The sequence below is a fragment of the Dunckerocampus dactyliophorus genome, chromosome 21 (genome assembly GCF_027744805.1).
Source record: "Dunckerocampus dactyliophorus isolate RoL2022-P2 chromosome 21, RoL_Ddac_1.1, whole genome shotgun sequence".
NCBI classification, from domain to species: Eukaryota; Metazoa; Chordata; class Actinopteri; order Syngnathiformes; family Syngnathidae; genus Dunckerocampus; species Dunckerocampus dactyliophorus.
This window is the reverse complement of record NC_072839.1, coordinates 14,841,629-14,857,761: the sequence shown is the minus strand read 5'-3', so window position 1 is coordinate 14,857,761 and position 16,133 is coordinate 14,841,629. Positions and strand designations below refer to the sequence as shown.

General features: G+C 45.2%; 1 protein-coding gene across 1 annotated transcript; it reads left to right on the top strand.

The window, feature by feature from the left end:
• Positions 1-67: 67 nt before the first annotated feature.
• On the top strand, positions 68-15,931 carry map3k15 (mitogen-activated protein kinase kinase kinase 15). Its single transcript, XM_054765705.1, has 29 exons — positions 68-1,456; positions 3,016-3,155; positions 3,252-3,275; positions 4,457-4,650; positions 4,726-4,894; positions 4,960-5,066; positions 5,128-5,298; positions 5,367-5,479; positions 5,750-5,909; positions 5,996-6,146; positions 6,211-6,318; positions 6,405-6,454; positions 6,656-6,751; positions 6,830-6,917; positions 6,985-7,118; positions 7,198-7,325; positions 8,178-8,308; positions 8,367-8,472; positions 9,215-9,372; positions 9,459-9,642; positions 9,728-9,902; positions 11,127-11,301; positions 11,966-12,151; positions 12,222-12,327; positions 13,526-13,757; positions 13,995-14,107; positions 14,171-14,277; positions 14,372-14,448; positions 14,511-15,931. The coding sequence occupies exons 1-29, from the start codon at positions 1,144-1,146 to the stop codon at positions 14,602-14,604; spliced, it is 3,990 nt and encodes a 1,329-aa protein (XP_054621680.1). The 5' UTR covers positions 68-1,143; the 3' UTR covers positions 14,605-15,931.
• The last annotated feature ends 202 nt before the right edge of the window (positions 15,932-16,133 follow it).

The following is a 16,133-nucleotide window of genomic DNA, read 5'->3' as shown; positions in this document are numbered from 1 at the left end:
TAGCGTTGTTGATTTTACCACACCCCCACTAGGTGGCGGTAGTGCGCCCACAGGTTACTTTTACTTCATCGCCCACAAAGGCAGAAGAAGAGCAGATGGCTAGTACTAGCCAAGGTACTAGCATTCGCCAGCTTCACAAAGCAGCGGCTCTCTTCGCGGTTCTTTCTGGCAGTCTTTTCGAATTTCACGACTCCACGATGATGACATTTCTCTCCAAACTCCTCCTGCTTGTGTAACTGCCCTGACACCGACGCACGTTGTCACCAGGGGTTTGTAGGTTGAATGTCTTCCCCCCCCCCCGCCCTGCGAGGAAGAAAAAAAATGTTTTCATGTTTTCATTATGTATTTTCGAGTATGTTTTAGGCCTAGTACAGTATTTCGTTGTAATCCTTAAAATGAACATCAATTTATATGAATCCCTCCAAATGGTGCGTTTTTAAACGTCACCAGCAGAGGGAGACATTACAAGAGGATGACTCCTCAGCGTTTCAGTCTACGCTACGTTTGATCTACTCATCGTCATGAAATCATAGATTTACTCAAACTTCTATGCTTTTACTTTCTGCTTCCTTCAACTCTGTGTGGGCCACGATGCTACCTTTAGCGCATATTTAGTGTAGTAAATGACATTCAATATTTACGTGTGTAGAAGAGTAGTGGATGATGAACCAGATACCATGCAAATACGCCCTCTAGTGGCTGCAAGCCGCATAGGGATGACATTCGAGCAATCTGATTGGCTGATTAATAAGTGCTATGATCGTCTGACGTTTGAACTTGAAGGGAAAAGTCTAATATAACATAACAAAGTGAGAAAAATAGTCACTGACCTACCCCTATGGTCCATAGATGTGAATGTGTATGTGCGTGCGTGTATATGTGGAGTGACTTCCTCCACTTCCGTCCTCTGAAGGGATCTAGTCGCAACCGGTCCGGGCCAAGCGGACCTCTTGGTGCGAGATAATCGGCCTCTGATGTGACTTAATGAGGCGGACATGTCCGGGAACAAACTCAGACGCTCTCCTCTCCGAGACGACAGGTGTGCGCCAGGTGAGCCCCGGGAGGACACCGACGACCCGGTACGAACAGCAGCACACTTGATCGCAGGGCACCACCAGGAAGCCCACCCACACTGACGCCGCCATGGAGCCGGGCCAGAGCGCGCAGGCAGCGGACATGGCAGGCGAGCACTCGACCGGTATGTGCGTGCAGCTGGAGAGGGACCGGGAGAGGGCCGAGCTGTCCAGCCCCAGTCCCCCGGCTAAGCAGCGCTCCCTGCGGGTTGTGTACGTACTGAACGACGGGCTGAAGGCGGTGATGGCCAGCAGTCCGGAGTCCGGGGCGCTGCAGTGCCTCCAGCGAGCGTGTGACGCCGAGAGTGCCCTGCTGACCACAGTCACCTTCGGGAGGCTCGACTTTGGGGAGACTTCCGTGTTGGACAGCTTCTACGACGCAGGTTTAGTGCAACTTATAACTTCATGTTCAACTTGTCTGTCATGTGCAAAGCACTGCATAAAAATATACTGCAACTTTGCAAATTAGTAAATTAAATAATAAATTAGTAAATGTACACACTAAATGACTCGACAGCTTGCTAATAAAGTTAGAAGACAATCTAGGCACCTCAAAGACACGTTTGTCTAAACCAGGGGTCACCAACGTGGTGCCCGCGGGCACCAGGTAGCCCCACACGACCACATGAGGCGCCCGCAGGCCTGCTTTTCATTCAGGTTTTCAGTTAATAATGTGAAGAAAGAAAAGTATTCTGAAACATAAAATGTGAGTTGTGGATACCAGCATTTTGTGAACATTTTGGTAAAACAAGCATATTTGATCTGTTTGGGTTGAAAATCATTTCTACAAGAATGAGTAGCTCGTGGCCATTTTCATTTTCTAAAAGTAGCTCTCACAAGAAAAAACGTTGGTGACCCCTGCTCTAAACAATGCATAGTTTAAAGTGCATGAACCTGAAGAGATCCAAGGTACATTGTATGCCATCTGCTTTTTTGTTTTCAATCCTGTAACTATAAATTGAAGTTTGCCAGAGGATATTCCTTTTTAAATGAATTGTGAATAAATAGTCTGCACTTTAAATTGGCCGAAATTGTTAACGCCACTGGGAAAAGTGACAGGTTTGTTCCTCACGACCACAAATGTCCCATTTAAAAACGTATCATCCTGCATTTACCTTAACTTAAACAAGTGCTATCCTTTATTACGGACCTGCTTACTTTTTCCTTATTCAAAGCATGCAGCGAAATTTCTCATGTTGAATGAAATGATATGTGTAGTGTATGTATCATGAACGTGTTGCTATTGGCGTTGGGCAATGGTGTGTGTAAAAAAAAAAAGAAAAAAGTATCTCTTAACTGTTTTCTTTTCTAAAAAAAAATAGGGGAGTTACATAAACAAAGAAAAAAAATCACTCGTTAGTTGGGACACTCGTACGCCAAGATATCGTTGCATAAATGACAGTTTCAAAAAACACCGGCCGTGTCCCAGTAACTTCTCGCTTCTCTCCGGCAGGCGACGTAGTCCGTGACAACTCAAATCACAGCGACGGTACAAATACACTTTTCTTGGTCCATTTCTGCTCGATATTTGCTCCCGCTTGTAGCTCTGCTGCGTTTCGTCAAATGGGACTTGCGCCCATTAATCGCGCGTCAAAAAAGTGCCGTTAAAGGAAACTTGGCGTTAACTTTGACCGCCTTAGTTAAAAAAAAGACTGACTTGTTTAAAGTGTACAAAAATGTGAATATATTTTTACAGCAGTTTTTTTTGGGAGGACAGACGTTTTTGCCACGAGGACGTTGAGTTTTTGTTTAAACTCTGACACTGTAGGAAAAAAATGACGCATGAAAATAAATGTTGCTGCCAATCATTCACCCAAAGTGTGCAATGTATTAATATATGATATTTGTAAAGCTGTTTTTGGTAAGTAGGCGTTTTTTTTTTGTTGTTGTTGTTTTTTTTTGCATTATGGCGTTTTTTTTAAGCAATGTTAATTTCCTGCAGACATTGCAGTCGTGGACATGAGCGATGTCTTCCGCCAGCCCTCCCTGTTCTACCACCTGGGTGTGAGGGAGAGCTTCGACATGGCCAACAACGTCATCTTGTACCACGACACCGACCCCGACACGGCCCAGTCCCTGAAGGTAAGTGCCGTGTTCCCTGGATGGATGCCAGGTTCCCTTAGAACAAGGTGATCTGCTATGTTATTCAAGTCACTCATGTGCTCTGTCCCTTCACAGGACATGGTTGCTCAGAAAAACACAGTAAGTATCTCAGCGTGTCTATTTTGGGAGTAATATTTGTGACATGCACACTCCTGAAATAGAACCCTGTCAAATATTCGCAGCTGTTCTTCCAAGCAAATGATTTTAATGTTGTGTTTGTGGAGTAGGCCGCCCGTCCACCAGGTTTAGGGTTCCCCTGGGTCCAGTTGCCTCCAGAATACAGAGGCTCTGGCAGTAAAGTAGGTACCGTGCAGCTAAGCAAAGCATGCTGGAAGCCTGCTTGTTTGTTTTTACGAATGGCCACAGAAGAGGAAGTTCCAATCAGTGTCTTGTGTAACTCACAACCAGAAAGCGAGCTAAGCAAATGTTTTTGCATTTGCTGTATCACAGACGTTTGCTGTTGCAGTTGCACTTCCTGGTGTGGTCAAAACACTCTAATCAACTCTAATCTCTCATTTTTTAAAGGTAGTCTGTTGGCATTGATGCTGGATGCTGTTTTGTGTGTCTAATGCTAACGGGCTGTTTTTGTCGGCGCCTGTCTCAGACAGAGCATGTGTCTCCAAGAAGCGCAACTGTGTACGTAGTAAGGGTCATACATTGCATAGAGCAACGTAACATTAAGGAGTGGGACAGGAGGATGCAAATGTTTGTAGTGCTAGCGTAGCTGTGGCATGCTAAAGTGCTAACATTACACTCCCATTTTAACAGAAGCATCATGCTGGGTTAGCCTATTCGCAGAAGAAAAGCAAAATGATGAAACTTACAGCTCCTTCTTACAGCATGTCTGTAGCTGACTGATGGGTAGTGGGCAGAGCTCTGGGCTCGATTTAAAAATATGTAGCGAAGCCTGGGGAACATCCTTCACGATGTTATTAAAATGTGGTACGTCAAAAGTTACTATTTAAAAAAAAAATATTTGGTGCTCATAAAAAGACTCTTGGGACACGTATCACAGTTAGAACTCCATTAAAACGTCACTTTTGCACAATAGGGGACATTTAAGAAATACTCCATTGCACATTCCATTCAAGGTCTTACCGGACTTTCCGGTCTTCTAAAGGTAACGTAACAGCAGTGTGATTGTGTCATACTGGTTGAATAACAGCAACACAAAGGCTAGCACTTTGTGCTAACAGTTCCCAGTAGTGGTCGGATCCTCAACCCCTACCCAATAACACTAGCCAGGGTCCATTATACCCACCCTCCCCATCCGTCTCCAGGCCTCTAGTGGCAACTACTACTTCATCCCCTACATCGTCACCCCCAACCACGAGTACACCTGCTGCGAGAGCGACGCGCAGCGAAGGGCCAGCGAGTACATGCAGCCCAGCTGGGACAACCTCCTGGGCCCCCTGTGCGTGCCCCTGATGGACCGCTTCACCAGCCTGCTGAAGGACATCCACGTCACGTCCTGGTCAGACGAAATGAAAGCACATTCAAAGAGAGAGACGCAGGATAAACCTCATACCTTCCTCTCGTGTCCCTCCAGTGCCTCCTTTAAGGACACCTTGCTGAACGACATCAGGAAGGCCAGGGAGAAGTATCAGGGCGAAGAGCTGGCCAAGGAGCTCTCCCGCATCAAGCTTCGCATCGACAACACCGAGGTCCTCACGCAGGACATCGTCATGAACCTGCTGTTCTCCTACAGAGACATCCAGGTGGGCATGGGTTCTAACAAACCCATCCAAGAATCAACTGACTTCATTGTCATGTGCCCCACCAGGACTACGACGCCATGGTGAAACTGGTGCAGACCTTGGAGATGCTGCCTACGTGTGACCTGGCAACGCAGCCCATGATCCAGTTCCACTACGCCTTTGCACTAAACAGGTACCGGTCCACAGAGATGGGAACACGTCGATGTGCCTCATCCTAACGTCTTGCATCGCAGGAGGAACAGTCCCGGCGACAGGGAGCAAGCGCTACGGGTGATGCTGCAGGTCCTGCAGTCCTGCGAGCATCCCGCACCGGACATGTTCTGCCTCTGCGGACGGATCTACAAGGACATCTTCCTTGACTCAGACTGCAAGGACACCAAGAACAGGGACAATGCCATACAGTGGTAAGGAGGACACGCTTACGATCTCGGAAGGAGAATGGACGCGCGATTGAGGCTAAGAACCGTTGCAGGTACAGGAAGGGCTTTGAGCTGCAGCCTACGCTCTACTCTGGCATCAACCTGGCGGTGCTCCTCATAGTTGCTGGGCAACAGTTTGAGAGCTCCATGGAACTCAGGAAAATTGGTAAGAGGATCCAGAATTTCAGGTCCGTAAAGACTCTAGTGTGATGTACAAAAGCAAATCATCGCTGGGGTGTCCAATTATGTACCGTTTACAATGAGTGCATCCGTGGCATTAATGCTCTAGGCCCTTTACCGCTATTCCAGCATTGGTTCTGTTGCTGCTCTGTTGTACAACGCGTGTTCATAAATGACAATGTGGTCAAAGAGAGCGACCCTCAGCTTTCTCATGCACACAAGATCATTCACATAAATGACACCAAATATTTCTCAGGTGTTCGGTTGAACAGTTTGCTGGGGCGCAAAGGTTCCCTGGAGAAGATGAACAACTACTGGGACGTGGGACAGTTCTTCACTGTTAGCATGCTGGCTAACGACATCCCCAAGGCTACTCAGGCTGCCGAGAAGCTCTTCAAGCTGAAGCCCCCTCTCTGGTGAGATCCTCATGGGAGACATTCGAGTATTTGATGGTCAGAACTGGGAGCGGTCCAAGTTTTGGTAACTGGAGCACTGTGTCCAGGTACCTGCGCTCGGTGGTGCAGAACCTGCAGCTGATCCAGAGGTTCAAGAAGCAGACGGTGGAGCATTCCCCCCAGAGGGACCGACTCAACTTCTGGATGGACATCATCGTGGAGGCCACACAGGGGACCACCAACCGACTGCGCTTTCCTGTACAGACGCGCATCAAGATGGATCCCATCGTCACAAGACCCTCACTATGTTGTGTTGTTACAGGTGCTGATTCTGGAGCCCACAAAGGTCTACCAACCGTCGTACGTGTCCATCAACAATGAGGCGGAAGAGAAGAACGTCTCCATCTGGCATGTTTCTCCTGCTGAAACGGTCAGTTGCGTTTTTTTGTGTTCGCAGAATCAATGAGAGCTTCCTTGTTCTGGTCGGTGAACATCCGTCGCCTTGATGTGTTGTAGAAAGGCATCCACGAGTGGAACTTCACCGCTATGTCCATCAAAGGCATCAGGTAGAAGACACTTACGAAACCTACTTTTGTTAGCTTAACATTCAAGTTTGATGTTCACTCTACTATGAGTCTACTTATTGTGCTTTTTCCAGAAATGACTTTCTTCAGGCTTCTTACTGGCTAACATGACCTCATGGTTAGGGGTTATGGTGCACCCTCCTCCTATGGCATGCATATTAAAAGATATCTGTCTGTCTGCAGTATCAGCAAATTTGACGAACGCTGCTGCTTCCTTTACGTCCACGACAACTCGGATGACTTCCAGATTTACTTCTCCACAGAGGAGCAGTGCGCACGGTAAGGCCGGGCGCCTCCACAGTACATTTTGGTTCCCCCTTGTGGCCGCGCAGTGGGAGTGAACATGTGTCCTCCCAGGTTCTGCTCCATGGTGAAGGAGATGATATCAGACGGGACTGGGAACTCGGTGGAGCTGGAAGGCGAAGGCGACGGAGACACACTGGAGGTCAGTTTTTGTAAGATGATTCAGGTTCCATATCAGAGCGTGATCTGGTGTGTCTGTTGTGTTTCAGTACGAGTACGACATCGACGAGACGGGCGACCGGGTGGTGCTGGGACGAGGTACCTATGGAGTGGTGTACGCTGGGAGGGACCTCAGCAACCAGGTCCGAATTGCCATCAAGGAGATTCCGGAGAGGGACAGCAGGTGCTTGATGACTCCATCCCTACCAGGAACCATATAGATTGTGATTAGTCACCTTGTTTCTTTCTTGTTCGTCAATCAGGTACTCGCAGCCTCTTCACGAAGAGATCGCCCTGCACAAGTACCTCAAGCACAGGAACATCGTGCAGTATTTGGGCTCCGTTTCGGAAAACGGATATATTAAGATCTTCATGGAGCAAGTGCCTGGAGGTGTGTGTTTCAGCATTTCATGACATCTTCTCAAGGCACAATACGATAGCAATAGATATACTTTAGAGTAGTCTGTGTACAGCTTGTACGTACAGCAGTATAGATGGACTATCCAGTGAAAATGAGTCAACACATAGCCATCATTGTTTCTAGCTAACAGTGGCTGTAACGTCATGGTCTGGGGCTGCACGAGTGCTGCCGGCACTCTGAAGTAAAATATGTACTGTGACATTCTGAAGCGGAAACCAGGCCACTTTGCAGTGTTCTGTTTGAAGTGTGAATGTTTAGTGTGAGCGCCATTGTTTTCTAGCGCTGCCCTTAATCCTCTTGGGCATGGAATTGATCAAGGATGCACAGGTTGTTATTGGAATCCTCTTCCACTCCTCCATGATGACATCACTGGTAGGGCTGGTGGATGTTAGGACACCTTGCGCTCCTCCACCTGCCCAAACACACCTCCAAGTGCCTTAGCAAGGCACTTGATCATCTTGAAGGTGTGTTTGAGCTCCATATTTTTGTTGCAAAATTGCCATTTCTGCTTCAGAATGCCAAATTACATGTAATTCAATGAACCACAGCTCTTCCAGTGCCGGCAGCACTCAGGCACACCCAGGTAAGTCACAATTATCTTGCTACTCACTTGTGTTGCCAACTATTTAGCTGACTTTAAATGGCTGTGCATCGAGTCCCTTTCAGTGGATTGTAACACTACACCTCTATACAAGCTGTACGGGGACTACTCTTAAAGTATTTGCATTTAGTTATCACCCTTGAGAAGACATACTGTCGTAAAAATGCTTGTTGAAATGTGAGGGGCGGACTGAACTGTAATGATGGACCTCTTTCCTTCAGGAAGCTTGTCGGCCTTGCTGCGCTCCAAATGGGGGCCCCTGAAGGAGGCCACCATCATCTTCTACACCCGACAGATCCTGGAGGGGCTGCGATACCTGCACGAGAACCAGATCGTACACAGGGACATAAAGGTCAGAAGACGTCAACCAACATCAAATTCATTTTATTGACTTGTTATGTCCCCATCAGGGTGACAACGTGCTGGTCAACACCTACAGCGGCGTCTTGAAGATTTCAGACTTTGGCACCTCCAAGCGGCTGGCTGGAGTCAACCCTTGCACGGAGACCTTCACTGGTAATTTGTGCTTTTTGCTTTTTACCGAAAACGCTTCAAAATATCAGCGGCGAGTGTACATTTAAACATACTTATTCATGACATAACGTCGTTAGTCGCTATCTATGGAAACACTTAGCAGGACGATGAACACGGACATACACATTCATGCACCATCTGGCCTTCTCCAGTGGCCAGAGAACTGTGTGTAATTAGATTAGCTAATCAAGCAGAGGCAGAATGGTGTTTATCTTTCATTAGTAGGTGTGTGTGTGTGTGTGTGTGTCCTTATCTCCTCTCTGACGCTGCCTTTTATTGTTCCCTGTCCTCTGTGAACCGTTTAGGTCATTGTGTAAAGCAAATTCCCCATCTGCCTGGGGGAAAAACACTTTAAAACTAAATCACATCAAGGAAAAAGTATAATTTTCAAATATTTAATGATTTTTTTCAGTATTATCTTGCTGATTGAATGGGTGAAATCACGCTGTCTTATTTCTAGTGAGTCATGCGGTGGCAGCCAAATATGGTTCCTTGCGCTATAAAGTGCTTTGGTGCAAGCTAACTCTTCTACTCTTAAACCGCTTCATGCAAAAGAGTGAAAATTTGTCAAATATGCACCCCTTCGTGCTATTATTTTTCTGAGAAATACACCACATGGTGGCGCTGTTGATATCTGCATGTATACTAACATTTTGTCCACAACCCATAGGGGGCGCCACATGTTGGCATTAATGTTGCACCCTCTTTTCTCCTCCCTGTGCAGGCACTCTGCAGTACATGGCTCCAGAAATCATTGACAAGGGTCCTCGAGGCTACGGGGCCCCAGCAGACATTTGGTCCCTGGGGTGCACCATCATAGAAATGGCCACTGGGAAGCCTCCCTTCCATGAGCTGGGGGAGCCTCAAGCCGCCATGTTTAAGGTTGATGAAACCTCCCTGTAAAAAAAAAAAAAAAAAGAAAGTAATTTGAAGACAAAACATGCTGACTTTGCAACTGTGTGTTGCAGGTGGGGATGTTTAAGATCCACCCGGAGATCCCCGAGTCTTTGTCGCTGGAGGCCAAGTCGTTCATCTTGCGCTGCTTTGAGCCGGACCCTCACAAACGAGCCATCGCCGCTGACCTGCTGAGAGACACCTTTGTTAGGCACAACACCAAGGGCAAGAAGAGCAAGATCGCCTTCAAACCGTCAGGTGGCATGAGTGCTCCCGGCATTGGGGAATCATGAACAAATCTTTCCAAAGTGCATCACCTGTGTTTCTTGTGCGTGCCCGCCAGACTACATCCACGTTTCCCTGCCGGTGCAGTTGCAGTGCGAGGCTACCGGGAGCAGCAGCAGCGAACACGGCTCCATGAGCCCCGACTGTGACTCCAAACACGACGTCTTCTTCCAGAAAAAGAAAAGCTCCGGCTCGGAGAACCTGCTCAAACCGCCCAACTCCAACTACCTGAGGTGCGCATACTTTCTATCTACACGTCTACATACTTTCCTTTCGAGACTGATCAACTGAATGTAGTAGAATGTGGACCTGTTGGGTGCAGATTCATGCATTATTTACTAAGACATTAGCAAAAATGTCATTGTGCTTTTACATGGTGCACCACCCCTGCAGAAAATGTTATGTAAATTGGTGAAGTATTTTTTTTCTACACACACTAAATAATAAACAAGCAAGCAAAAAAAATTTAATAAATGTGTTTATTTATTAAATAAATAATGTATGTATGTATATGTAATTTATTTATTTAAAAAAATGTAAATATTTTAAAATATTGTAATGTAATAATTTTTCAAACAATTCTGCAAACTAAAAAATTGTATTATTTACTACTACAACTAAATCGTCCCTTGGCTGTACATAATAACACTTCCCCCAAATTTCAGCAATTAATGTTTTATTAATTATTAATTGTTTCTGTTTGGAATGTGAGTAAATAACTATAATAAATACAAATAATAATAAAATGTATTATATATATTTTATATTAGATCATATAATATGAAAATGAATAGATAACAATTAAAACAATTACATTAAAAAGACATATACAATATCTACATGTATATTTACAATATGTAAATCACAAAATGTTTTATTAAATTCATCTAGGTTGAAGAACTTCTGCTGGCATATTAACCTAAACAAAAACAAAAACAATTATTTTGGTCAATAATAATATCCAATGCTGCAAATTGATAAACTTTCTATTGGGTGATAGTCTATACTAACATTGTAATTTTAAGTAATCTGAAAATGTGTCTGCTATTATGCTATTATGTTTTTTTTTGGTATGAATTACCATTATAAATATTTCATTGTTTTTTGCATAATTCTGCTAACCAACAACCCAACAGAGCAAACTATTCCTGCTGCTGCTAATGTTGGAAAGATGTGAAAGACTTTTTGGCTGGCAGGTGGCCTCCTTGTGCTCCGAGTATGCTCCACTGCCTTTTACAACATGCAGCACTTGTATAACAATAACTTTATGAGCTGCTGCTGCAGCACACACACACACACACACACACACACACACCATGCTGGACTCTTGTGTGTTTAAGTAAGCGTGTGCTGCAGACTCACGGTGCACGGTAGCCAGGAGAGGCTTGTATCTGCAAACAGGCCGTCGTAAAGACAAAAAAAAAAAACACACACTGAGGTGTTTGTGTGCGTTGCAGCGTTCCAGACGAAGGCTCCGTGTCGGAGGACCGCAATGTTCCGCCCTCGCCCGAGGACAGAGACGGGGGCCTCTTCCTACTGAAGAAGGACAGCGAGAGGCGGGCCATTCTATTCAAGGTCCTCAACGAGGACCAGGAGAAGGTCATCTCCAACCTGAAGGAGAACTACATCCAGGTGCTGATTAATGCATGCAGGGAGGCCACCCGCTCATATTTAACAGTTGGCAGTTTTCTGGCTGTGTTGTAGGTATATTCTGGAGGTGGCATTTGCTAAAGGATAATCATTTTTAACAACATTTACAATTGTCAGTGAGCCTGCTTGTCTTTGGGTGGCATGGCTCAGGTGGCTCCTTGGGCAAGATACTGAACCCCCCCAGTTGCTCCTGATGCTGTGTCATCACTAGGTAAATGTGGTAACAGCGCTTTGAGTGCCTTGGAGCTGGAAAAGCGCTCTTCAAGTGAAAGACTGTTTACCTAAAACATCCACGCTACACGAGAAACTCACACATTTGCTCCTCCTGACCAAAAATGTCCCACTTGGAATGCCACATTTATCATAACATAAACTAATGCACTCATTTGATTTCATTTTGAGATTGTCCACAAGATGGCGCTACTTTTTCCCCATTCAAAGCAAGACACCTTTTTTCTTCTGTGTATTTTCGCTTTGTTTGTTTGTTCAATTAAAAGAACAGTATAGCTACGTACTGTACATATAGTGGTCTTTAAAATGGTTAAAACCCCCCAAAATATATTTCTTTGATATTGATATTTCAAACTGACCAAGCTGTTTAACTTGGTTGAAGCGAACAACCTTTGCTGATATCTGTGACGTTCAGGGCAGCGAGGAGCTCCAGCTATCTGTGGAGCACATCAAGCAGATCATCTGCATCCTCCGAGACTTCATTCATTCCCCGGAGAGGCGCGTCATGGCGGCCACCATCTCCAAGCTCAAGCTGGACCTGGACTTTGACTCCACATCCATCAACCAGATCCAGCTGGTGCTCTTTGGCTTCCAGGACTCGGTCAGAGAACACACACACACACGACTGCTTTCTGAAGGCATTAGACGGTGTTACAGTTTCGTTTCCTCAGGTGAACAAGGTGCTCAGGAACCATCACATCAAACCTCACTGGATGTTTGCCATGGATAACATCATCCGCAGAGCAGTGCAGGCCGCCATCACCATCCTCATTCCAGGTGAGAGCAGCTTCTGCTGACCACTAGTGGACAGTTTAGAGACCTGCGGATAAAACGTGTTCAGGTTTTTTTTTAATGAACTCCATTTGCTTTCATAATAATCGTCTGTCATCAACAAAAGGGCATTAAAACATAACAAATATTTTAAAAAATGATAAAAACTGATAAGGTTAGGTCTGAAGTTGAAAAGAATTGAGGCGGGGAAAAGAAAAGATACATTTTTAAAATTTGTATCACACTTTATAATACTGGTCAAAAAGTGTATGTTTTGTTTAATAAAGCTAAAAAAAAAATAAGAATCCATCAAATCAATGTCTAGTCTAGTCAAGGCTGTAGTAAAACCATCCCAAATGTACCACTTCGCACCTCATTTTTGTGAAAATATTGTATTATTTGTCAAAATAATCCAAGTTTTTTTAATGACAAATAGGTCATAAAAATGTGAAAAATCTAAAACAAATTTATAAAATCTCTAATCGTTTAGGGCTGGAGTTGTAGAGATTTGAGGCGCTGAAAAGGAAAAAAGTAAATTTTTAAAATGCGTCTGTGTAGGCTCTCAGTCGTACAGGAGTTGTCCATCGAGGAAAAGGCTTCTTGAGACGTCATCTGTACTTCTGTGAAGAAGGTGTCGGACGTTTCGCTCCTCATCCGAAGACGAAGTTCGCTGACGAAGCTCTTCGGATGAGGAGCGAAACGTCCGACACCTTCTTCACAGAAGTACAGATGACGTCTCAAGAAGCCTTTTCCTCGATAAATTTTTAAAATTTTTATTACCCTTTTATTTTGAGAGGGACAGTTTTTGGACTGAAGGGCAAAAAGTGTATGTTTTGTTTAATAAACGCTCAAAAAATAATACTGCAACAAAATCAATGTTACCAATTACTGACCTAGTGAAGGCTAAAATAAAGCCATCTCAAATATCCCACTTTGCACCTCATTTTATTTCCGATTGAAAAAAAATCAAGATTTGTTCTGACAAAAAGGTTCTAAATACATGAAAATTATAAAACAAATGTCTAAAAACTCTAATCTGTGGTTAGGTCTGAAGTTGTTGAAGAGATTTGAGGCGATGAAAAAAAGAAAAAAAATCCTGTGTTACATTTTTATTACCCTTTTATGATAGGGACTGTTTTGGGACGTAATGGTAAAAAGTGTATCTTATTTTCACATGTATTATCTTGACATCTTCCCATGTCAGAGCTGCAGACGCACTTCGGCCCAGCGTCCGAGTGTGAGGGCGCAGAGAAGGAGGACGAGGTGGACGAAGAGGAGGCCGAATTCGGCCCCGTGCTGGCGCCGGCCCCCGACGAGCCCGCCGACCCCGTCTCCTCGGCCGTCGCCACGCTCCACTCCGCTCACTCCCACGAGCACCAGCGCTCCCACCACCAGCTGGGGGCTCAGCTGGGGCGCCTCAAGCAGGAGACCAACAGGTCAGCCACGCCATATTGTCTTCACTTCCTGTCGGTGTCCCATTACTTTTGTTTATCATGGCTTTAATCCGCGGAGGTTGGGAGACTGTCACCTGACAGTTTCGGATTGCGTAATTTAAAGACGGTGACGAACAGAACAGGAAAGTTGTGAACACCCGCGCACAATAGAAAAAACTAGGTGGAGGTCATTGTTTGAAATCTGACTCAGCTCATGTTCTTGTTTGCCGCTCCCTGCAGGCTGCTGGAGGAGCTGCTTCAGAAGGAGAAGGAGTACCAGCAGGTCCTGAAGGCCACCCTGCAGCAGCGAACGCACGACATGGACCTGGTCAGGGTCCGGCACAGACCGCCAGGTAAGCCCCCTTCACTTTTAGTCCTGGAAACTTCTTTTAACTTGTGAGCTTTTCTTCTCTTAGATATTTCACCTCCATCCATCTTCCACATTCCGGCAGACCATGAGCCTGATAAGCAGCTCACTGATTGGCTGAAGGAGCAGGGGGCGGACCCTGACACGATTGACAAGGTCTGCATATTAGAATTTGCTTCTCTCAGCATTTAAATTTACAAAGGAATTCAGTTGTTAAAAAAAAAATGTCTTCATTTGTTTTGCTTGGCAGTTTGTGCTTGAAGAATATACGCTGATGGACATCCTCAGTGACGTCACCAAAGACGACCTGCGCTGCCTCCGCCTCAGGTATCAACTCTCTCGAGTTTGCGCGCCGTTTACGACATCATCACTAAGCTCCGCCTCTTTAGGGGCGGGGTCCTGTGCCGAATCTGGCGGGCCATCCAGAGGCACCGGGAGCGAGAGAGGCTGAGGGGCGACGAGCGCTCGGACGACGACGTGTGACGTTTTTTCCTGCCAAAGCGCCACTGTGCCTTTTTTTGTTTTTGGTTTCTCCTCACTCCCTTTTTATTAACTCACGGCGCTGCTTGACTTGAACAGACCAAAGCACTTTTTAGTGCAGGCACTACTTTCTCTAGCATTGCACATTGTCACAAGCACAACAAGAGAAGACGACCCTGACATATAAAATGACCCTCAATATAAGAGCCCTCTGATGTAAGATAACCAACGATGTAACACAATCCTGAATATAAGACGACACAGAATACAAGACCCCTCTTACGTAAGACGGCTTTGGATATAAAATAGCACATGACCCTGATACATAACACAACCCTGAATATAACAGCCCTCTAATGTAGGATGACCCTGAATATGACAACCTTGAATATAAGACACCTCCTGATATAAGACGACCCTGAATATAAGAGAAGCCTGACGATAAGAACACTCTGAATATAAGACGATCCGTGATATAAGATGACCTGAATATAAGAAGACTTCTGATATAAGACATCCACAAATACAAAGATGACCCTGATATAAGATAACCATAAATATAAGACAGCCCAAACTATAGGATGGCCCCTTGTATAAGATGACCCTAAATACAAGACGACTCCTGATGTAAGATGACCCAGAGCATAAGACAGCCCCAAATATAAAGGCGGCTCTGGATATAAGATGAGCCCTGATGTAAGGACAACCCTAAATACCTCTGTTTGCTAACTTGCCCCACCGGTCTCCAGGTTCCACGAGTGTCTGTCTGAGGACAGGAAGAAAAGCTTAGAGAGAAGTCGTCCTACGCTACCTGTTGGTTTGCATGTATAAAATCTTGAGAATATAAGACGGCCCCGTTATTTTTAGACTTTGTTCTGGGGTAAAAATAGCATCAACCGCTTGTGAGTGACACTGATCCATATCGTTTTGTTTCGTTTTTTAAAGTGTGACTCACGTCCACCTTTTCCGCGCTTTACTAGCCTGGTTTAGCTATGGAAAAAAAAGTGGTTGATTTATAAAATATTTAAAACCCATGACCTGCGATTGGTTGGTTGGTGACCAGTCCAGGGTGCGCCCCGCATCTCACCCCAAAGTCAGCTGGGATAGGCTCCAGCTCACTCGTGACGCTAATTGGGAGAAGCGCTATAGAATATGGATGAACGGATAAAACCTATGACCAAACTAGCTATCACACCACACGTCATCGATTAGCAGTCCTTTTGTGTTCCTTCTTTTAGTCCAGTTAATTAGTGCAGTTAATCGGATGTTTTCTTTCACTGTGTGTGCGTGTGCTTCAAGCTTGCTTTGCAATAAACCTGGAAATCATTTACTTTGCTTCATTTTGTTTTGGGTTTTTTTTTGCTTTTGAGGCGTTGGTAATGCTTTATCATTACCGATTTTCTATCGTTATTAGCTAAAAAGGTGTTTTCGCTTCTGAATCGATGAAATAACATCACAGGCCAAAGCCGTCAGGCCAAAAGTCACTGACGTCACGCTTGCGTGTGTGCCACGTGCACGCTATCACAGATGGA